The 23,980-nt window shown below is 37.6% G+C and overlaps 2 protein-coding genes across 2 annotated transcripts in view; one reads left to right on the top strand and one right to left on the bottom strand.

Moving 5' to 3' along the window:
* LOC6577725 overlaps positions 1 to 23,980 on the top strand; it is a 51,731-nt gene that overhangs the window by 22,914 nt on the left and 4,837 nt on the right. Inside the window, exon 3 of the mRNA XM_002003639.4 lies at positions 13,052 to 13,092. Within this exon, the coding sequence (XP_002003675.3) occupies positions 13,090 to 13,092 (3 nt within the window). The 5' untranslated portion in view covers positions 13,052 to 13,089. The remainder of the gene's footprint in view (positions 1 to 13,051; positions 13,093 to 23,980) is intronic.
* LOC6577726 (probable cytochrome P450 310a1) lies at positions 14,889 to 17,574 on the bottom strand. The gene is made up of 6 exons (XM_002003640.4): positions 16,886 to 17,574; positions 16,693 to 16,815; positions 16,447 to 16,628; positions 16,154 to 16,384; positions 15,294 to 15,557; positions 14,889 to 15,225 (listed from the first exon to the last, which is right to left on the bottom strand). The coding sequence occupies exons 1-6, from the start codon at positions 17,368 to 17,370 to the stop codon at positions 15,026 to 15,028; spliced, it is 1,485 nt and encodes a 494-aa protein (XP_002003676.1). The 5' UTR covers positions 17,371 to 17,574; the 3' UTR covers positions 14,889 to 15,025.

Genomic DNA, 23,980 nt, shown 5'->3' with positions numbered 1-23,980 from the left:
ACGTGCGTGTGTGTGTGTGTGTGTGCGTGTTTCTTGTGTAAGCTGAAAGTCGCGAAAAAGTATTGAAATATCTATTGCTCCAAGGGTTCAGGGGATCTCGTAGTCGAGCAGTCTCGACTAGAGCTTTCTTACTTGTTTTTTTTATCTTGTGGTCAAACATATTTTTGCTTGGCTTCCGAGTCGAGTGTGAGTGTGCTTTCTATCCCAACCAGTTTCCATTTCTTTACAGATTTATTGCCAATATTCAGTTTTTTATTGAAATTGTTGTTTTTTTATTATTTTTGTATAATTTTTTATTTCAGTTTATACAAATTGCTTGAACAATTTCTGCGGTTGCCCAGGCGAAAGTCGTTGGCTTAATTCGGGTGATTTTTTCTCTGCTGTTTATTACGGTTGTTGTTGTTGTTGCTGCTTAGCTTAGGCGTTGTCCCAGTCACAGCGATCTAATTCCAGCTATGTAACTCTAAAAGCAACTTTAATTAAAGTGATTGCTCGTTGGCACGATTTCGATTTCCAGCTAAAAAGGCGCGTTCGAGCCACATTGCCGAACGGGTCTATCATTAGGCCAGGGTTCCGCTGTAGCAATCATATTGCACAGATTTTGGGCATGATAAAAATGCGTACTACTGACTTTATTAAAATACATAGATAAAACGTGCTTTTGATATATAATTAATCAAATTAAAATGATACATAAAAAAAAAAATATTTTGGTTGAAGTTAAATATATTTGAGATATATTTACAGACAAAAGAAAAAACATTTATTTCAAATAAATTGTCAATTGGCAATTCTTGTGAATACAAAATTAAAAAGTCGTTTTAATAATATTTTAAAGTATTTTTTTAGCATTTATATGTATGTTTTTACTTTAAGCACTAGAGTTAATTTGCATATACATACATTTATTTAAAAAAAATCATTTATAAAAAATTTTAAGTAAATAATGTTTAACTAAACTTTTTTGAATTGTTAATAAATCAATCTCAGTTGAAGGTGAGCTAGATTAAAAATATTTCAATTGCATTTGAATTTTTTATTTATTTTCTGTGTATAGATAAAGAGTACATAATAAAGCTATGCAAAATTTAAAATATTGGAAATTGAAATGAATTCTCTGTTCGCTTGCAGCAAATCAAATACACACTATTCACAATTCGATAAAATTTATTATACATTTAATAAACAGCAGTTGTCATGCCAAAAACTATATATAAATATATATGTTTGTGTATGTATGTATTTCCTGACAGATATATAGGGAAAAGCTGATGGCAGTTCATTGTTTAAATGCTGCCCATATGAAAGGCACATAAATCGTGATAGGCCTGTTGAGAGTGAGAGTGCGTAGTGCATGAAATATTGAAGAAGTATATTAGGATAGGCACTGGGTCTGGGTCTGGGCTCTGGTTAACTCCTGCGACGCCCAAGACGAAGGAATATGGATGTGTGCCATTTATTTGCATAGATTGGCATTTTTTATGTGCGAAAATAAATTTGTTTTGTATATGTTTTTGTTGTTCGCCTATTCCATTCAATATGTCACGTGACGCTGAAAGTCGACTTCATTTTTTTAGCCCATTTTGGGCCAAAATATATATGTATGTATATATCCATGTCTAAGTGTATGTAACATGCTGGCTCTTCTATATTCGTTTTGCGTGTTCTGTACTTTTGTCATCAATATCTGTGCAGCACATCAATAAAAGCAACAAAAAAACAATACGAATTTTTCTTATCACGAAGCACGCATCAAATTGGAATGTAGCTGGTTCGGTTTTTCACCCGATAGTGTATGGAAACAAGAGTTTTTAATTAGTTTTTTATTTTTTCGTTTTCTTTTTTGACGCTGTAAAATCGTTGTTGAGTTATGTGATAGCCCCAGCGACAAATCAAAGTGAGAATATAAGCGACTGCGTCATGCTCGTTCACAGTTCAATAACTGTGTAACAAAAAGTTACTGTTTTATATAACGAAACTCTGACTAACTCTCAAGTTGTGAAAGATATGCATTGGCTATATAAATTATGTTAAATACGTATGTGTATACCACACAATACGTATATACATGTAATTCAAGGAGCAAGCCAATACACCCGTTTCACTTAACGAGCTTCTGTTGATATATTACCAAAACGGGTTGCATATGAACAGGAAACATGCGTATTTGAAGCCGGTTTTGATTTTGGCTGACTTTTACTGGTATTTATTATTCTGCTTCTTCTTCCCTGTTTGGACATCAGAACTCGTTCCTGCTCTCCTTACTTCACTGGTTTGTTGTGTGTGAAAATTAACGCATATTCGCTAAATGGAAAGCAAAGTGCAAAAACATCAAAGCTTATATACCTGTATATGTATATAAAGAAAGACATATACATATGTATATATATTCGTACACATGTTTGTTTATTTATTTATAACAAAAGCGCGTTAATTCCGCCAACGTGCATGCGCGACCTTTGCCAGTCATCAAGATATTGGATATTGCAATTTGTGAGCCGCGTCACGTTTAAAAAGCCCTTGACAGCCTATAACTATAATGTATATACATATATATGTACATATGTACCATAATAAGTACTCGACATCAAAGTCGCACTTTTCAATTGTGCTGTGAATTGCATGCTAATTAGCGTTTGGTCAATTGTTTGATTGATTGACTGATTGATTTATGCTTGGCTTTGATGAGCAGCTCGAAAGGCTTACAATTGTTGCCGTTACAAATATAGCGTATAATGCACACCCACAACTGTAAACTGTGTGCGGTGGGTTTTACTCATTGTGTTCACCCACCAACAAAACAAAATGAAAAATGGTTCAAATCTTCAGCAATTGCAAAGTTTTCGCTTTCAGCATTTGAAGGTCTTGTCAAAAAAAAAAAAAAAAAAAAAAAAAAAAAAAAAAACAATATATATTTATATATATCATAAAAAACTTCTTTTGGTTTTTGCATTGTATTTTTAAATATTTTTTTTTCTCATTTGCTGGCCTTTGCTGTCACAGAAAAGGCCGCACAATGGGCGCTTGTTAAGGTTGGGGCGTCAAAAGAAAGTTCGATTATACCCTGTAAAAGAAAATTCATAGGGTGTACATGGAAGTAGTTCTTAAAATGTAAATAAAATAGAATAGAATATATATAACATATCTTGTACAGGGTACATATGTATACCATAATTATATAGATAAACTAAAATTATAAAAATTACCATTAACCAGTAAGTAAAGAGGGTATATTGAAAGTATTGAGACAAATATATCATTTTAAAACTTCATTGTAATTGATATTATATTTGAAATAACTTAAATATATTTAGATACACAGATCCTATATGACAATTTCCACCTCTCATAAGACCTCTATGCATACCCTCATACGTTTCATCAGTCAATCAATCAATCAATTGCCCATGTGCACTAAAAATAGACACGAATGTGAGTCAGTTTATTGGCTTGGAGGGGCGTGGTCAATTGATTGCCCGCTGCCACACCACGAATCTTGGAAGTAATTTGACAGCATGGAGAGAAAAATGCGACTTGGTGGTCTTTGGGATAGTGTCCAAAGTTTTGCGAGCTGCTGCACATGTCGCTGGTATTTTTATGGCTCTCGCCTGACCATAAACACACATAATGGACTTTCACTCTTTTTTCATTTATTTATTTTGTTGTATTTTCTCGAGCATTGATCTCGTAGAGCATTTGGCGTGTCCAGCGGTTGATGGATGTTTCGATGTGGTGGATGCTGCGGTGGCACTCAGAAGCCAAAAACCTCCAAAACCGCAACATGCGCCCAGAGTCTACGGAATTTCACTTTTTATTATGAACATTTTTTAGTTTTTTTAATTTTTGAATATTTTCGATTTTCGGCTTGATTTGAATGATTATCAAATAGTTGAATGTGAGTTGATGGCTTTGATTAGCATAAATTTGATTGTTATTATGGCACTAATTGGACGAAATAAGTGGCCGTGTACAGTGATATGAATAGTTCGTCAATCAGGCGATCGATCCATCAATCAATCATTCAACTGCCATTGTCAATCCAATTCACATGCGTTGCACGTCAGTTTTTTTTTTTTATCAGTTTTTTGACTCGTGCGAACTGCAATTAACAACAAATTTGCAATCGGTACGATAGAGTGGAACGCAGGATGGCATGCAACATGCACAGAGGCCACGATTTGCCACACTTTATCCGCAACAAATTGAAATTGATATCAACTAAGAGTTTTGGTATTACATGACTCGCAGCTACCCTGTGATTAGCTTTGAAATATGCACTCGCAGAAGAGGCTTATGAATGCATTCGCTAGACCTAATTTAATTTTGGAGAGAGTGACACATCGATTAGGGTTTTTTATTTGCATATAACATAGCAGACCTTCAATACGAACTTTGATGTGCCAGACTCATATGGTAATCAAAACCCATTAAATTGATGCCTCAGGTCAATAATCGAAATAAATTGGAATTCGTGGAAAAGAGAAAAGTTTTGACAAACCTGATTCAGAAATTCAGCTAATTACATTTCGAATTTATTAATTGGATAATCAGTCCTAAGATCAATTCAGCTTAACATCTAATCTACGCTTGACAAGCTATCCCCCATTCATTAGAGAAATCAAGAATTTTATCTGCTAGCAAATTTTCTGCAAGTTCCCAACAAATGCAACTTTGGTGAGGGGGGCAAAGTGTGAAAATTCTGCAGCTTCTTCAGTGGCAGCTGCGTTGTTAATTTTACATATTGCAACATTCGACTTGGCAGTTGCTGTTGCAGTTGCTGTTGCTGTTGCTGTTGTTGCTTCGAAGCTCATTACAATGACTGCGCAAATGCAGCGCAATTCGCTTGACAATCTCCGCCAGCCCCACCAGTTCCATGGCTAGCTCATCCATTGTTGTCGTAAAACTTTGCTGCTTATATTGTTGCAGTTGTTGCCGCTGCTGCTTCTGCTGTTGTTGCTGCATTCATCGTGTTGACAACAAATGGCACTAAATTTTTGGCGTTGCATAATAAACTCGACGACGTCGTCGCTGATGATGCGCTCAAAAATAGCATCCAAACAGGGCAGGCAGCAGAGTGTGTTGCGCGAAGGTCTGCGAGGTGGAGTATACCACGGACACGAACACGGTGGCAAAGGCTGGGGCAGGGCACAGGCACGGGCAGAGCTGAGTTCAGCGAGTAAGACAATAACTTTTTCCTACGATGACATTATTCACGTGAAAAGTTAAGCCGCCTGCGAAAGAGGAAGCGAGACAGCGAGCAAGGCAGTTAAGGGAAGTGAGATAGATGAAAGTTATGTGAGCGTTCAAATGAGGAATCGATTTTGGCAATGACTTATAAATAGCAGAGATTGTCAGTTAACAAAGAAAAATAAGTTTGCTAACATATATTATTGCAAGCTTATTGGCAATGACAAAAAAAAAAAAAAAAAAACTTGCAGATATAATCGACTATATAAACTATTCCTATCAGACGTTGTTTATCTTATCTATAGATAGATTATATGCATGTATGAGCTACAATCGCATTTTCTAGAATTGAAATTATTATTATAAATTGAAAGCCTGACAATTTTGAATTTATGCATTTTCTAAAATGAAATTTTATTTAATAAGTATTGTTTTCCCTTCTATCCCTCGTCATTTATTTATGAACACAAAAATGCAAATACCTACATATAAACACGTATGTAGGCACAACAGAATTTTCCATTGGCTTTAGCACATCGCACAAAATATTTCCTAATTTTCTCCTAGTTTGATTGAACCAGAGCAGCTCAGCTTGTGGCCCAAAATAATAATATAGTAACTCATTTGATGCAGTGCACTTCCTTTTCGGCTCCTGCGCCCCCTTTTGCCGGCTGCTGTGTCTCAGCTGCTGCCAGAGTTTCATCTCATTTATCTGACGTTGCTGGCCCGCTGCTGCTCACCCTCGCTCATAACTCAAGCCCCAACTAGGTGCAGGAAGAGCCCTACTCGACCCTTTTTGGCTGTGAACTTTCTGAGGCTGAAGTTGCATTGACAACATTTCAGATTGCCTGCTGCATGTTGCAAATGGCAAGCTTAAGAGCTGCTGAATTGGAGTTGCAGCTGCAACAACAGCAGCACCATCAACAGCAGCTGCAACTGCTGCTCGAGTGCCAACTGAAAAGCTCTACTTGCAACTGTCGGCATGGGGTTTTCGCAATCAGTGGAAAGCAGCCAGCGACCGCTATTGCAATCGCTGGGCTTGTGGCATGACATTTGCCTTCTTCAGCACATGCAACTAATCTGGGCCCTGTGCTTTTTCATCTTTTCTATACTTTGTTTTTTGTTGTTTTTTTTTTTTTTTTTTTTTTTGGCTTCCATGTCAGACGACCTACAAAACCCGCGATAGTCTAAGTCAATTTCCCCATTCTCTCATTTCACATCTATGCCGCCTGATGATGCGCAATTTCGCGTGGGATTTACGATGTAGAGACAAGTGAAACTAATTTGGGGCGAGACGGTGAAATGGAGAAACAAAAAACTGGCGACAAACTCAACTCTTAAATTGTGTCAAATGTCGTTCAATTAAGTCGCGTTTGCACAATGATAAGCGCCTGGGATACCTCATAACAATAGACGAGCCAAAAGCCGTCCTCCCCCTTGGGCTAGAGGTGTTAAATGAGGGGCGGTTCGCTAGTTGGATTGATAGCGCCATAGACAACTAACACACACACACACATACGCACACACACAATTATATGAGGCTCTGCCGCCGGCTTCTAATCAAGCACGTAAATAAAGTTAAAGTTGATACATGGAGCCATGCACAAATAGCGCCAAAAGCCCCGGCCTCCCGACGCCATCGCCTTCGGCTCTCACATCAAATCAATGGGGCCAACTCACCTACAGGCCCATACACTCGAGGGCCCTCAACAAGAGCTACCAAATGACAACATCAATAGCGACAACATATGTGCCCGCACTAAATGCACAGCGAGAAGCGTTTTTAAATCCTAGCTAAAGCTATTTGAGGCTGAAGCAAACAATTGCAATGTGACCGTGAACTGGTATTCAGTGAACTATATTTCTAGCTAAATCTATATTTTTAAAATAAAACAGTTTAACTCAGCAAGGATGACTCTTGATATATGGCTAAAACTTAAATTGTTTAGAATTAGTATACAAAAGATCCAAGAATAGAATGTTTTTTTTTTCTATTATAACCAAAAATGGGCATATGAGAAGGAAGTTAACGTAAAAGAGATATATATATAGTTATAATAAATGTTATAATAAAAGTTATAATAAATGGATTAAAGGTGCTGAGAATCAACCAATATATAAACTTTGGAGAAATTTGTATTTACTATATATATTTATGGATGATGAAATAAACTAATTGTTCAAGCAACTTGGGGTCTGCTTACTCTGATATAAGGTTTCAAAAACCAAAGCAACGTGCGAGCGCCTTGAGTTCGAATTTAACAATGACCGTCATTTATTAAGTAAGTAAGAATATATACAGAGCCAAGAACAAGCATAGAGAGAACAGTCTTCCCGCTCTTACAACTCTAAAATTATATGCTACTCTCATGTAAGAGACTACTTATTACTCTGTAATATTCAACTGATTTAACACTGATGATGGGCACCTTCAATAATATAGAAAAAGAATTAAGACTAGAAACCTTAAATATAAATGTGAAAACAATGTTAAATGAATATATATTAAATGAGTGAAAAGAATTAAATATATAGCTAGATGATTATCTATATATTCCAGTCCATCTTCAATTTAGCAGCATTTAATAACCAATAGTAAATTTACTGATTTCTAAAAGTGAACAAGCTTAATTTTCCAATATATATACTCATATATATGTATGTATGTCTGCTGCATTAACAATGTAAACTTTTCTAACTCAAATTTGTATAATTAAAATCCTAGCTTACAATTCCTCCTCTACTATTCTAGTATTTTTCCCAGCGTATTGCTTAGCATATGGAGTCAACTCCCTCTATTTAGTATGTATGCATGTATGTATGTGCATAGTCAGAGTATAAATATAGTCGTAGCTTTTGCCCAGCGGCAACAACAATCAAAAAATTGCTAGCTCTATGTAACATTTGATTAGGTTGTGAAAGGGGCTGGTAGGTAGGTAGGTAGGTAGGTAGGTGAACTCCTCTTGCCGTACCATCTGGTTTAGTTAAACACAACAACAATGGAGGGAAATGTTTATGGGCCAGTCGGGGGCTGGTGCGCTTGCTGCGTCGAGTGGGATGTGCTTGGGGCGATGGGGGATGGGGCGAACATTGGCAATTAGAAATTGAAGTTAAGTTGGCTCGGAGATTACTTGCATAACCGCAGACGCATCGTAAGCAGGCAGCAGTGTGTATCGTCAGGTCGTTGCATGTAGGACAATATTTACTGTACTTTGAGCAGCAACAACAACATGCACTGACAATGCTCAACTACTGATAAGTTCGACTGCATCTCAAGTGCAGCGATGTGTGTGAGTGGAGCAGAGCCAAGCCAGTCTTCCCATTGTTGTGGAAAACTTGACTTTATTTCAGAACTTCCACACATATCCACATACACCAAAGTTCCAAATATCCTAAAGTTAAGAATTTGGCAGAGATACCTGAAAACTAAGCAAACTAAAGTTCAGAGTCGCTGGACTAGTTGGTAAACTAAAAAACAAACTGCCTTTAAAGTTTCGCAGGTTTATGGGATAGAACAGACTTTGGAATATAACAGACTTTACTGCTTCTCCTAATACCCGGAACAGTTTAAAAGAAGATTTTATGCATTTACATTACAGAAAATATATAGGGAAGTCATAGAGTTTGAGTTTTATATCCGCTTTCTATGATGAAAGCTACACTCTAATCTAATCTAATCCAAGTCAAAGTCAATCTGCATGCATATGTTATGAGAGGCAGGCAACGGGCTGCCAAAATTCTGTATGGCCCACGGCTTACTGTTTTCCCCCCTATCTAAAATACACATTGTATGCCACAGAAGCAACAACAGCAACAGCATAGACAACAACAATGTAGAACATGCACACACATCCGCTTATCGCGATAAATCAAAGCCACGAGTGCTGTTAATTTTCCAAGAAAATCTCAATGTACATTGAAGGCTGGAGTGAGATGGCACCCAAAATGGAAGCTCTGCCCAAAAACGTGTGTGCGTGTGTAATGGCCTCTGTGTGTGTGTGTGTCAGTCTGTGTGTGTGCGTGCATAAAAACAAGTTGAATTTATGTTTTCACGGCAAAAAATTATCTTAAGGCGAGTGCGATGCGAGTCACTTGCCAAGACTCTGGGAAGTCTTGGCGCGAGCTCTCGCATGTTGTGGCAAGTTTCTGTCTGATTCTAATTAAAAGCAACAGCAAGTGAAGCTGTTAGCAGCGCAAACGCGCTAGAGAGCCCAACTCAACCAGAAAATTATCAACTCTGTGGGGAGATCTAAGCCCTCAAGTACAACCATCAAATACAACCAACAGAACACGAACAGCTTCTGGTTGGACGCGACCAAAACGATGTCGTTCCGAGTGCCTTAATTTGAGCTGGACGAAGAAATGGCAATGCGAAATTTAAATACTCTTGGAACGATTTTCGTTGAGCTATAAAATTCGATTTTTATTTTAAATATAATTAATTATTATTAAATGAATTATAATTAAATTATATACACATTATTATATAAAATTTCTTCAACAGTAGCTAATGTTTGAGCCAGCTTACTCTTCCATAAGACCTCTTATAGGGTGTTACATATTGAACATCTTCCTGTGCATACCCACTGTTAACGTACTGTTAGTGTATAAAAATAGATGGTAGAACGAAATTAAATTGTGCACATTTCCGTGCAACGGAAATTGCCCAAGTTTGTCACGTGAAAGGCAATATAACAATAAAAACCATAAGCACGACAACAACAACAACAACAGCAAGTAGAGCATTATGTGGCCAGGCCATTTTTAGAATTTTTGTATATTTTTGGCAAACTCCATGAATTTCCATTAGTTAAACACGCGCAGTTTATCCGTGATTCTGAAAATCCGTTTAACTTGAAATTCATAATTCGTGCAAACACACACACACACACAAGCAGGTGTAAATGATGTGTACATTAATTTATGTGCTACAGCAACAACAACAACTAACAACTTTATTGGCCATCTGGCAATACAATTGAATTTGCAGTAACATTAGCTCGGGATTATGCAAAGTCCACAATTCGCTGTAATTTGTGCGTGCGTGCTAATTTAATAAATTTAAATGCATAATTAATTATCATTATAATCGCATTGAAGCTCTGCCAAAGCCACGCCCACTCTTGCCATAATTCAAATGAAAGTTTTTGCGCATTTGGCAACAGTTTTCCCTGTGTTTGCGACACGAATAAATCACAATTTGTAACAATTTATGGCATTACGTTTCATAACTGAGCTAATTTAGGAAATGTTAAAAATATGCAAACAGTAAAGTTTCAGTTATGACATTTTCGTAATAGTAAGAAAGTGCTGCCAAGTAAATTATTAATTAATTAAAAAAAAAAAAAACACAAATTTCTAACGGGTAATAAAAAGCAGATAATAAATAAAAATATCACCTGCCAATAAATAAACAATTTTATTATATTAAATTAACACTTTATACAATTCCAACTTGCTTTGAAACCTATACAAAATACAAAGGAAAACACTTTTTACTGCCATCAATTGATATTCAAATAACAGAGATAGAAAAAGATTTTCATATTTATTTAAAATATATATTTTTGATATTATTTGTGCACTGCCTCAAGCCTTTACAAATGAGAAAAGTCAATGTAAATGAATTTCACTTTGTGAACAAATTATATTTATAAAGTTCTTGTTCTTGTTGTTCTCAGCTTTAACTTTATATACAGAGGTATGTCTGTTATACATATGCAGTCTGTTGGCTGAATTTAACGCACTGTTTAAGCGCCTAAAGGAATTCACACACACACACGCATACTCACACAGACATAAATTAATTAAAAGTCGGAAACAGATAAAAATATACATAAATAAAAATAAGTAAACACACACAGAAGCAACAAATGCAGGCGACCGTTGCGACAATTATTAAAGAACCACCGAGCTATAGCAGCAACAATTGTGACAACAACAACAACAACAATAATCAGGCCACCAAACAAGCCAACAACATAAATAAAACAAACAGCAAAGCAGCTGCACACAGCACGCAGCACCAGCAGCAACAGCAACAGCATCAAAAGAAGCAGCCGCATCATCTTTGGCTGCACGTTGCACGTTGCATGTTGTGCGTTGCTGTGGCAATCTGTATACATGTGTGTATGCAACGCCGAACACAAATTGAAAAAGTCAACCCCCAGCTCCCCAAACTCAGCCAACGAGTCAGCTAGCCAGAGAAGTTAACAGAAAATCAAGAATCCAAAGCAGTAACAGAGTTAGTGCATGACATAATTACACTTAAAGAAATATTTATATGCAAGCAATTTTACAAATATTTTCTAAAAATAAAAGAAAGAAAACAAAAAGAATTAAATATTTTTGAATTGTCATTATTCACACAAGGTTTACAATATTTTACCTTTTATTTATTTTTTCCAGTGTTTTGTATATGTGCTTTGTATATATACTCTATAAGCATGAGTACAACAGCAATAATTGTCCCTCACAATTTGTCATTCTGTTTGTCTGCTTAGCAGTTACTCACCAAGATCAGCATGATAACAATGTTTTACAAACACACACACAGTTAAAATATTTAATTGTTGGACAAATAATATGTATACTCATACATATATATACATATATACTATATACACATATATAAGTTAAGAATGTCTGACTCTTATTTATTTTTATTACTGTGTAGCCCAGAGGTCGCGTGGGTCGTTGCATGGGCGCCTTTTGAAGCACGAGGAGAAGCAGAGTGAAGTGTCGAATTAAGAGAAGTGGTTAAGTGTATATGCACAAAATATGTTCAAAGTTCAGAGTTAAGATGAGCCAAGTGAGCTCCCCAAAAAGGGAAGTAAGTGTGTAGAGTGGCAGTTATGTCACTCATACATAAGAATGCCCGCGTCTCTTTCAGCTAAACCTGAACAGTGGCATAGCTGCCTCATTAGAAGCCAAATAAAAGACTTTGAGAAGTTCATAAAATTAATTTATAAAGCTTAAGTATGTATTTAAGCCTTTATATAATGACATAATAAATCTAAAGATTTCCTTCTCAACTGCTTGAAATTCAGTAAGATTTCTAATAAAAATAGAATGCGCGCTAACAATCTCTCTACTTATATCATATTGAATTTGCTTTGTCTACTTATTGTTAATAACTTTTTTAAATGTTCCCAAAGTTTGCACAACTTTTGTCTAATAATAACAACAACAAACAGCTGAACAACAAACTAACAGACAAAAGTCGTATGTCAATTGGTTAATTAAAAGAGACGTGGCTGATAACCTTTTATGTCAGGTTCGTGTAGTTTTTGTCATCACATTTTTTATATCGTATACCCCTTGAGCAATGATAAAAATGGGGTATGATGGATATTCGATTGACTAGTTGAGGTGATCTTCGTATTCCATGTAGTGAGTGGCGCAGAGGGTTATTAAAATATTATCAGAATGAGCTGGCGTTAGGTTAGGCTTATTTTCGATAATTCTAGAGTGCCAGAGGGAGAGAGTGGCAGAGGAAGCTATTGCCAAACGCTGGTGATAGATAGTTGAGCTCTAAAATACATAACATATATAAGAGGGTATCTTTTAGTGCACCGCGTGTAACTTCACGTATAACTTGTTTATTTTAGTATCTTTCTCTTTTGGCATTTGTTGTCTCTCCCAACAAGCAGTTCAAGTTTTCATTGAAACGTTTATTATGAATTTTTTTTAAGCTATGCCTAAAGTTCAATAACAAACTGCAGTAATGAACTTTAACTAATTGAATTTAATAACAAACAATAAATAAACATGAATAAAAACAAACATTGAATATGTATTACAGAAAACATTTTACAAATGCAAATTAATATTTAACATTTTGTGTTTCTCTTTTCCATTTCAGTTCACAGTTGGTGCAGAGCCACACAAAAGTCTTGAATTATGGTAAGTAAATATGCTGCTAATTGGGGTTCTTTTGCAGCGCATATTTCACATGCCAATTATATGCTAAAAAGGCAAAAAAAATAAAATGCAATTTACATGAAAAATTAGCAAACACTTAAGTAATTTCTCCATGTCAAATGTCGCCAAGAGAGAAATATTTCTTAATTTATGCCACTGGGTTGACTCGAAACTCTCGCTCTCCCTCTCACTCTATCTGTCTCTCAAAGTCGCTTTCGGTCTTATTCGCTCTAGTATGTAAATGAAATTTTTATGCGCTCGCATATTTCACGCCGCTTCGGCTGCTTTATATTGCGCTCTTAAAGCTTAACCAGGGGTGCGGAGAGGTGTGGCGGGGATGCCCTTTTTGACCACTTAATATGCAATGTGTAATACTTAAATGTAACCAGGACAATGCCAGCGAGCAGCTGAGTGCCAGCATGGAGAGCTCTCTATTCTCTTTTCTTTTTTGACACCCATGTCCCTAGAGGCCTGGGCAAATCTACGAGGAAATCTTGTTGCGAATCTGCCAAGCAATTTATATTCGGTGACTCGACATGTGGCAACTGGGTCACTGCATGTGAAGAGCGGGCTTCATGTGATTGTTGTTTTTATTATTTTCCTTTCAAGTCGAAACTCACATATTCTGTGAGCTCTTTAATTTTGTATACTCTGTTGACGACGTGAACTCTGGCTTTTGCTGGCGAGACTAAAACTGAGAGAGACTTTAAGAGTTGGAAGATAATGAAGAGACCTTACTGGGGTTATGCTAACTCATCGCGAGTCAGGCCTGTATAATACTATGTTAGATGATTTATAAGATATAATATAGATAATATATATTTATAAGATATAGATATAGTTATATAAGTAACTATGGATTGTAGAGGTCAGTCAGCTCTATATACATATATCAAATATAGATCCCTTAAATCTAATATATATGTATATTTAATATGTATCTATAAATTACTTTTATACAAGGAGCAACCAGACTTTACCGAAGTCAGTTATTATCGACATCTTTGAGTCCACACAGGCGTATAGGCAATTAATAATTTGTACGCCATTAGAAGCCAGAAATACAATTTCCGGCTCATTACAAGCAGCCCCATTGCCCGCTGTGTCTCCGTTCAAGTTCAAAGTCTAGACTCTGGCTGCTGGTCACCCACAGAGCACAATTAATTTAATGCCCGGCCATAAGATTGAGCCCGAGAAGAAATTGTTAAGAGTTGGTTGTACAGTTTGCAAAATGCTTTACACTGATTGCAATTGCTAACTGTATTAGCTTTTATCGCACGCATAGTATCCCATCCTCTGCCAGCTTGATAAATGAGTTCATAATGCAGCCTAATTGTGGTCTCGTTAGTGGCTAGCTAACTGGGATGGCCAACAACAGCAAGACGACACTTGGGCCAGCTGATAAAGTGCGGAGACCGACTGTCTCTATGTGAATTTTGCAGATTTCCATTTCGGTTCCAATCAGACAATGCCGCATGTCATGTGTATTGGCAATAAAGCAAATCAAATTTAATGATAAGCTCATGTGCTTGAACATGTCTTTTACGCTTGATGAGTTTTCCACAACAGCAACAGCAGCAGCGCCAGCAGAGCCAGCAACAAAGCGAACAACAAACACATCGAATGTCTAATTTAGCGGCGTTGCGTATACGCCGCGTGTGCCCGCTTCGCGCACAAGGACCAAAGACCTTTGGCATTCACCATGCTACAGCTAACGAAGCGAAATGAACAGACAACAATAACAACAAGAACAAGAACAACCCAATTTGAAGCCATAATTTACTGCTTTTATTTATGGCATATTTTTAGGTGCTCGCAGCTAGCAACACACAATGCTTAAATGAAGTGTTGAAAAATTATAAAAGGAGAAAAATAAGGGCAAATACGTCAAGTGCTGCATAAATTCAATTCGTTTCTAAATTGAACATTTGCGATAATTGCTTTGCCTTAGGATTTCACGCGCTTTCAGTTGAATTTTCAGTCCATCTGGGGAGCTAATAAATGGCGCCGGCAGATGTGAGACCTCGACCATCGCACTCGCATCCAATTCCAGATCATAGCTCTGCAACAGCCTGACAAGCGCCAGCTTAATGACCATTTTGGCAAAGTTTTGTGCTGCGTGTGGGAAACTCTGTTAGTTTTTGTTTACCCTCAAAGGTGTGTTCGCTCTTCATGCCACTTACCCACACACTGAGCCCCGCCTATGCCAAAGCCCGCTATATCTGAAGGACATTGCTGGCCTTCTCCTCCATCGGGCTGATTGTGTAGAAAACGGAGTGGCTTATATTTCAGTGGCTCGCTGAAGTATCTGCCATCACGCTGTATGGCCAGCAGTGGCACCATCAACGTCTTGCCCACGCCAATCCTCAGCTTGCTGCCGGGCAGCGTGTAACGCTTGCGGCAAACGCGCTCTATTATGGGCACTGGCGGATACTTGCGCAGCGTTTCTGTGGAGCAGAAAAGTTGGGACATTAAGTTTGCGATTGATGTAACTTGTTGTGAGTGAGCCACACAGGAGGCATCAACAAGAAGGGACAAGTAGGCTAAGACTGGGATGTAGCCATGACCAGATCTACTCTAATGGAGTCAAAATATATCTACCATAAATAATGCAAATATCTATCTTGTTTTGTGTTCGATAGAGCTAAGATTTGATATCATAATAGTGTTTAGCTGAGGACAAAATAGAATAGAATTACTCAAAGCAAATCCTGCAATGAAGCCCTGCGATTTAACGGTACCAAAGCAGTCTACACAAGAATTACGATAGGTATGCTATAAAAATACTATGATGAAGCAAAAGTTAATAAATAAAGACAGATATTCACTTCTGCTGAGGACAGGATAATCTAAAGATTAAGAAGAATAAACCATATATAATCATTGTGACTCTGTTAAATTATCCTCTCCTATATGTAGCACGATCTTTTAAAACTATTGGTCGGTAAACTTTTAAGCATCTCTATTGCCTATAAAATATGCTCTCATAGCTCTTACTCACTCCCATTGATGTCAACCAAACACCGCATTTCAAAACACTCACCTTTCACACACATATCCATATACTTGAGACCCATCAATTGCTCGAAGGCCAGTTGGCCATCCTTTAAATTGAGCTCCTTGATCTCTGTCTGCAGCTTCTCCACAATCAGCGGCTGTTGGGCAATTTCATACAGTGTCAGAGCTATGGTGGAGGCAATGCCATCCAAGGCTGAGTGCATTAGGTCCTCGGCTACCTTAGCCAGTCGCTTGATGCACATCAGCTTGTCCTCTTCTGCAAGGAGGGGCAAGAGCAAACATCAGCTAAAGTGTGGGAGGAGGCGTTGCTTAACTAACCAATGGCATGCTCGATTTGCCACTTGTCGCTACTGAGATCGTTGCCATTGCGAAACTTGACCAAGAGCTGGAGCATGTCCTTGCGTATGATGCCGCTCTCCTCGCGCTGCTCCACATTGTTCTTTATGATATCTATGAGGCGGTAGGCGAGCGAGGACTTCTGTGGAATGCCTCTCAGTGTGCTGCGCCCCATAGCACATATTAGTTGAATTATTATTATTTAATTGATACCAAATTGATACTCACAATGATTGCAGTCCACCGTACTGTGAAGGATGCTGTACATAGCTATTGAGTATGTGGTCCCTTTGCACGAAGTTGTTCACATCCAAGCCGTAGACCAGATTGCCTATGATATTCACAGCATATCTGAAGGTAGACAGATTAAGAAAGTTATTATAAAATGAAGTTTTAGTTAGGCTCAGTCTTCTTCGCTTACATTCTCATCAGGTACTGCAGATCCAACTCCAGCAGGCCCTGCTCCTCCCTTTTCGCCAGGTACTGCATCATATGGTCGGCCACATGTTGAGCATTGCTGAACATGGCGGACAGACGCTTTGTGCTAAACATGGGCGACAGTTTCTCCAGCAAGTTGAAGCGTCTGTAGCCCTTGACGTAGTCCCATTTGGATTCGGTAAAGTGGCCATTCGACTGCTGCAGAATGCTAAGGGCCAGCTGGGGTTGACGCACCAGCAATACGGGTCGAAAGAAGCAGTAAATCCCAAACAGACGATCACGCCCTTCCTGGTAAGCCTCACATATGGCCTCCACGTGCCGGAACTCTCGTTGGTAGGCCAGCGTGAGAAACTGCCAGGACAGCGAGGTGTGCTCGCTCGGGAAGCGCTTGCGTCGCCAATAGCTATAGATGTGTCGCACATATAGAAAGATCGCCGAGTAGGCGATTATCGGCAGCAGCAGCCACATGTTGAGGCTCTCGCAGACTTTGATGGACTGACTGACTGAATGCGTTGCCCGGCGATAATTATGACAGGTTGTGCCGCATCCAGTGGAAATCGAAAGTCACGTCTCAGCCGCTGCTCCGCTCTGTTCCTGTGGGCAACAAGTCAACGCAGTCTGGCGCAGTCTGACCAAAACCATACAAAAAATGTGAGAAACAGAAGGAAAAAACCAAGCCCGGCCTCTTTGCCTCTCTCCTTCTTTCTCTTTCTCTCTCGCTCTCTATGTCCGGCTGATAATGAGCATTGTCTCTGCCTCCTGATAATTTATGCAGCAGCAGCTGTACCAGATGCCTCCGCTGCTTGCTATTTTATCAGTATGCGCATCGCTCTGCTCAATATTTTTGACAATTTTTGTTTACATATGTCTCTCTCACTCTGCCGCTGCACAGCATCTATCACGGTGATAAGAGAGATACGTTTTTATTTCATATACCATGTCTTAGTCTATAGCAACCAGAAGCTTTGGTATTAGTTGTGCATAACTCAAGAGACGCAAACTGGATCTGGCGACTTTTTTTATTGTTCTCTTCCTTTGGGCTATGCCAAAGTTGGCAGGTTTTTGTACACCTTTCTGGCCAGGGCCAACTTGAAGCTGACCTTGCAGCGCAAATTGTCTGTGATCAGGGGAAGCGCTTAACAATCACTGTCTGGACATTGTCTGGATGGACAGTGCGCACAGTCTAAGGCAAGCAATATAATATATATTATATACTTAAGTACATAATCACACTGCTGATACATAAAAAGCAATCACTGAGATTCTTTGCGGAATATTAAATACTCCTTTATAGTCTGAAGTATTGTTTAAAGACCATACACTGCAAATTCAAGTTGCATTGACGATGTGCAAGTAAATGTTACACTGATTGCATGAACTGTACATATATTTATATTATACATAATCTTCATATATACCATTGAGCGATATTTCCCAGCTTCTGCGCATCCACATTTCTACAAAATTTCCCATAAATACCCAAAGAATATTTACTCATTTTTAGCCTGCATCTCACTCACCTAGGTAAGCTTCCTCTCTTAGGTGTAGCTCACTTCAGGTATGTCGCTGCATACATAGAAAAACCGGATCCGTTAATAAATTTCCACAAATATTTAAATCTAAATCAAAACAAAGATAAGTCAACCAGCCACTAGACTGTTTGGGTTATAACTAAACGCATTGTTTCTACCAAACACTGCAAAACTAAATTCAGGCTAGAGCTAAATTTCAGGCTAGACAAATACCCTATAGTATGAGCTGAGTTAAGATATATATGTATGTATTTAAGACTAATTATATTACAGAGTCGCATAAAAAAGATATTTTGCAATATTATTATACATATATAAATATAAGGTCATAATATCAAACCCTATATCATTTTCAAGTTACAGGGTATACAATGCAATTAACCCAAAGTTCGTTTGTAATTAACATTGTTTGTGGCATATATTTGCATGTTTTTTATTTTAGTATTGACATTCGTAAACTGAGTTCAACCTCTGCTTCAATTGACAAGCCAAACTAAGTTTGGTTTCTAGTTGGCATTCATCATTTTAAACTATCTTTCATGATTCGCTGCCAAAGTGTTGACTAAATGTGAGTACTTTTGAGTACTCTTCAATCCTTGAGTTGTCTACGTCGATGTCTGGCTGAAGCTCAATTTGCTGCTAAATGTTCAAAGCATTTGATAACAATTCAGTTAGCAATTACGGCCACTTCAAATTGGTAATGCACTTGAATTGAGTCCCAAACTGTTGCTCTTAGAGCGTCAATTAAATGTTGATGTGCCTCAAGTGAGGCTGAGCCATGGATATCAACTAATGTCTTTATTATGGACTTTGGTATGCAGATGTGAGCATTGAGTGTGCGCAAGTCGAGCAAAACGAGCTGTTCAATATTTATTCATTCGATTCGTGAGTATAAACAAATCGTAAAGAAAAACAATTAACGAACTTATTCATCACGAATTTCTTCAGTGGAGGCATTCATTCAGCTTCGCAGCACGATTCGAGAGGCTTCAAGATATGAATCGGAAATAGCTCATGGATTATTAACTGAAAGAATCAAATACGATTTAAGATAAATAGGCAATTGAATTGAATTTTCAAAGCTATTATTATTAAAGTTTTTCGTTATGTAATCGGACTTTGTTTAAAAATATGGTTAAACAATATTTGTGAACTGTGACTTTCAATGCTCCATTGCCTCTGGCTGCCAGCTTAGATCATATTTCAAAAACTTTCACTCACTTGGGTATTTCTATCTATTATGTATTAGTATGTTATGCAGATGTTTTATCGTGATTGAATTCACATAGTTGAAGTTAAGATACAAATTTTATTTATATGAGTTATTATCCCTTTGTTATCCATTAGATAATTTGCATAGAAATATATGCTGCGATAATTTTTTAACAAACTCTATCTAAACTTCATTGTCTTATTCTATTTATTCTATATATACTTGATTAGTCATAAAACATTTCCCCAGCCATTCATCATCGACTTCTTCTCGCTTTCCTATGAACTGCCAACTTATCCAATAAATTATTATGCAGTCACACGCTGAGTGATCCAACTATTATATTACACAACAATTAGGCAACAGCAACAACAGCCAGCTCAAGTGTCAACGGCAATTGGGATCTGAAGCTAACCAAGTGTGGCATAAGCCAATTCCTGCTCCCCAAAGGGAAGTAGTTAATCACACCCATTGCATGTGCAGCAACAAAAATGCAAATTGTGTGCGAAAGCAAGCTAAAAAAAAAGAGAGCTATAGAAAAAAAGCTAAACAAGAAAAAAGCATGGTAAAAATGCATCGAAACACGCCAGCAGCAAACCGGAGGCAATTTTCCACAGCATACACAATTATTTAGCTCAAACCGGCGCAGGCGACGGGGCGTGGCACCCTTTGAGTGCCACTTGTTGCGCTGCTGCAGCATGTGGGAATTTGATTTAAATGCGTAGCTAAGTAGAGCAGGTTACATGGCCAATATCAAGCGTTATGTGCCACTCAAATTTCCCACAACGAGAAAATAAAGCAAATCAGGCTGCAACAGTTGCAGCAATTGGTTGCAAGATGCCCTCAAGTTGGAGCCCACTCGAGACGCCTTTTGACTGCCAAATCGATTTGGCCCAGCCACTCAGCAATTGAATTTAGTTGACCATTTGGCAGGCTTTGCAGCTTTTTGGCTTGTGTCTCTCTGCCATGGCTAACAGCAGCTAGCGCAGTTTGTGGCTCATCCACTTCTGAATTTGGCTCAGTCATCGCTTCCATTGAGTCCTTGCCAGCTCTACCTCTCGCTCTTCCGCTAGTCTCATAGCATTATCCATTCACTCATGTAATCGCCATGAGTTAGCAGTTTGTGCACACAATTACTGAAAATGGCGAAGCCCTTCAGAAACTTCAAAAATACTTGGGGATTCTTCAAGTTTGTTTCTTTGTGCACCTTCGTGTTTATATCTTGTAAAGGTTTTATTTTGGGCGCTTTTTGTCGCATTTCCTTTCTTACAATTCTTACAATCAATATTTCGATGGGTATATTAAATATAAAATGTTTAAAAAAAAAAGTTGAACTAAGGTAAAGAATATTTTTAGATTATTATTATTATTATTTTTTTTTTTTTTTTAATAAAAATAGTAAGCCATATTTATCAATATAATATATAATATATGTATAAAACATACACCAACATTTTTATTTTCATAAAATTTGATCACATTACTTATAAAAAATAAATTAATGCTGTTCTTTCCTAGTTAATCTTTGTAGAGTGGAACTTCAAGATTTGTCGCTGAAAAATTCCATCTTCCGACTGCGCAGTCAAAATAATTAAAAATAAATATTTCTTTATCAGAGTTTCAAAAATAGCGCACATTGCTTAAAGTAATTGCGATAACAACTTAAACATTGTGCACAAACAACAATTGACCGGCTTTGTGCGGCACTAATGCAAAATATTTTCCAATTAAGTAAACACTTAAAACGCCATTTACCCCATCGACGACAGTTGGTAGGACTTGAAGACACAGTAGCTGGCTTGTGCTTATGCCATGAGAATCAAAATTAATTAAGCACTTGATGTGATTCACAAACATCCACAAAATTCAATCACGAGTGCATTCAGTATGCCAGGCACGTGTCATTTAATATTTCAAGTCAAATTGCATTCACCGCGTTCCGTTCGATTGCCTGTAAATAAATAAATAATATGTAAAATAAATAATTGCGCTGAGAAATTTCCCATAAACGACGACAACGACGACATGTGCTTGTTTTTTTCAGTTGTTGTTTCTATTATTGTTGTTTAGCTATTTGTGTTTTTCTCAAGAATTGCTTTATGTAAATTTGAAAATGTTGTTAAAATTTTCGCTGTTAAAAAATGTTGTCATAAAACCAGAACGCGGCACAGGCTCTCAATGCAATTCGAGCAGCAAGCTGAATGAATGACTATTGTATGGGTATTCACACATACACTCGCACTCACCCACGCACACACACAGGCTGCGAGCTCCGCTCAGTTTGCTGTTTCTGGTGTAGCCAGCAATTTGCAAGTTAACAAAAATATTAGTCAGCTACTTGACAGCCACGTTTCTACATATACACCCCAACCCTCTATAGCCACCCTCACTCCCATTTTTCAGCCTCGTCATCAGCGTCAACATCTTCAACAATGGCGACGCTTTGTGAACAACATTTTTGTTTGCCAGCAGCACGTTGCTGAAGTTCATGAACAAAAACCAAACAGCAGCAGCAAAAGAAAATGAAAATGAAAACAAAGATCGTGCCATATGAATTATCAGATTGCCAAGGCGTAGATACCCTATAGATGGATGCTCTAACGATATGTAAAGTCAATCTTAATTATAGGGGAATACAGCATTTCATCATTATCATTTTTATAGTAAGAGATAAAAATTATTTGAGGAATAATAATAATAATTTGATATTGAATTATTATTATTTCTGTGCACTTTTAAATTTTATATTATACATTCTATATAAGCAAATAAAAATATAAATAATTATATTAAAAATTTTAAAAGCAAAATTTATAAGAAATAAGCAAAAATATAAGAAAATATAGCCTTTGAATAATATTAAATAGAGCAATACAATATTTTTTGAAGACCAATAAATATTATTTTTAGAGTTTTTACATAGAATAGATGTTAAAAAAAATATGAAAATACCAAATATTATTTTTTTTTATGTTGATTGTATTTTTTTCATATTTCTATATATTATTTATATCTCTTACATATGAAAATATTACATACATATTTAATATATAGAATTATTTTATAAACAATATATTGTAACTGGAATTCCCTTATGATAAGCTCGCTCCGTCAGCTCAATTCGCTAACAAAGAGTATCAGAAATGGCAAAATGTATTTACATGCAAATTACTCATTGGGGTAAAGTGCAGTTAGGGGCAAAAAGAAGGAAGGGGCTGTAGAATAGTACAACTAGCAAATACAATGGTGCGAAATTTGCATGTTTATGCGAAAAAGCATTGCGTTGGGCTCTTATGGAAAATTGTTGGTATGCGCAGGGTAGTGGGTGGTGAGCGGTGGATCGAGGATTGTGGTTGGTCGGACAACGTGTCGTATGAGCAACGCGGCAAATTTTGAGCTTGACAACTTGAGTGTCACTGGAATTTGCGCGATTTGTGGTGCCAACTCAGCGCATATTTTTGGACAGAGAAGAAGTAGGGACAGATTAAGGGAGAGAGAGAGACAGATGTTGTGGTTATGGATATGTCAACTTAGTTTCGGAAAGAAAGCACGGGAGGTGGGGGCATGACAGCAGATTCAGCTGCAGCCACGGCTTCAGCTTTGCATGCAAATTGCTTTATGGCCAAACGAAATTGGTTTAATAACAAATTCAATTTAAGTTTAAGCATTTTTTGATACACATACGTGAGCATACAACCATTTACAGAGGCGGAGACAGCGGTAGGCGTGCCCGGGCGACGGGGGACGGAGGCGTGTGCACTTGGCGAGACGTTGGCTTTGTGCATTTTAATTGAATTTTCCCCTTTGGCAGTTCGGCTGTGGCCAGCGTCACAGAAAACTTAAATCACGGCACGTTTCATGATTTTTTTTGCTGTTGTTTTATTTTTGCTGAGCTGTTGTTGTTGCTGTTGTTGCACTTGAACAATTTTTCATAATGCTCGGCTATGAAAAACGGGCAGAAATTAACATAAAGGCCAACTGTCCAACTGACCCCCGTTCCAGTCGTTTTGTATGCCACGCCCATTGCAACGGTATCTAATTGGGAAAGTCTGAATGCGTGTATGTGAATTCCCACTGCCCACTCAATTTGTTTGATTTCTGCTTTCTGTTTGTATTTCTGGCTCTGACATGGCCAACATTTCACTGACCTACCCCATAAACCCATCCACAACAATAACAAAGAGAAATGCAGAAAAAAAAAACAATTTCGTTTCTCTTTTTGGATTTATTCGCTTTTGTCAGCACAAATTGTGGTTGATTTGCTTTTGTCGAATCTTGGCCTGTCAATTTCAAGCATTTTGTCAAATGAAATATGAAGTCTTGACAGCGCTTC

The sequence above is a fragment of the Drosophila mojavensis genome, unplaced genomic scaffold (genome assembly GCF_018153725.1).
Source record: "Drosophila mojavensis isolate 15081-1352.22 unplaced genomic scaffold, ASM1815372v1 contig_36, whole genome shotgun sequence".
Taxonomy (NCBI): domain Eukaryota; kingdom Metazoa; phylum Arthropoda; class Insecta; order Diptera; family Drosophilidae; genus Drosophila; species Drosophila mojavensis.
This window is presented reverse-complemented; position numbering and strand designations above follow the sequence as displayed.

Excerpts from the sequence above, each read along its gene's own strand:
- LOC6577726 (XM_002003640.4), bottom strand. The coding sequence starts at position 17,370 with ATGTGGCTGCTGCTGCCGATAATCGCCTACTCGGCGATCTTTCTATAT. Across the intron at positions 16,385-16,446 it reads GCAAATCGAGCATGCCATTG|AAGAGGACAAGCTGATGTGC; the intron begins GTTAGTTAAGCA and ends CCCTCCTTGCAG. Across the intron at positions 15,558-16,153 it reads TATGGATATGTGTGTGAAAG|AAACGCTGCGCAAGTATCCG; the intron begins GTGAGTGTTTTG and ends TCTGCTCCACAG.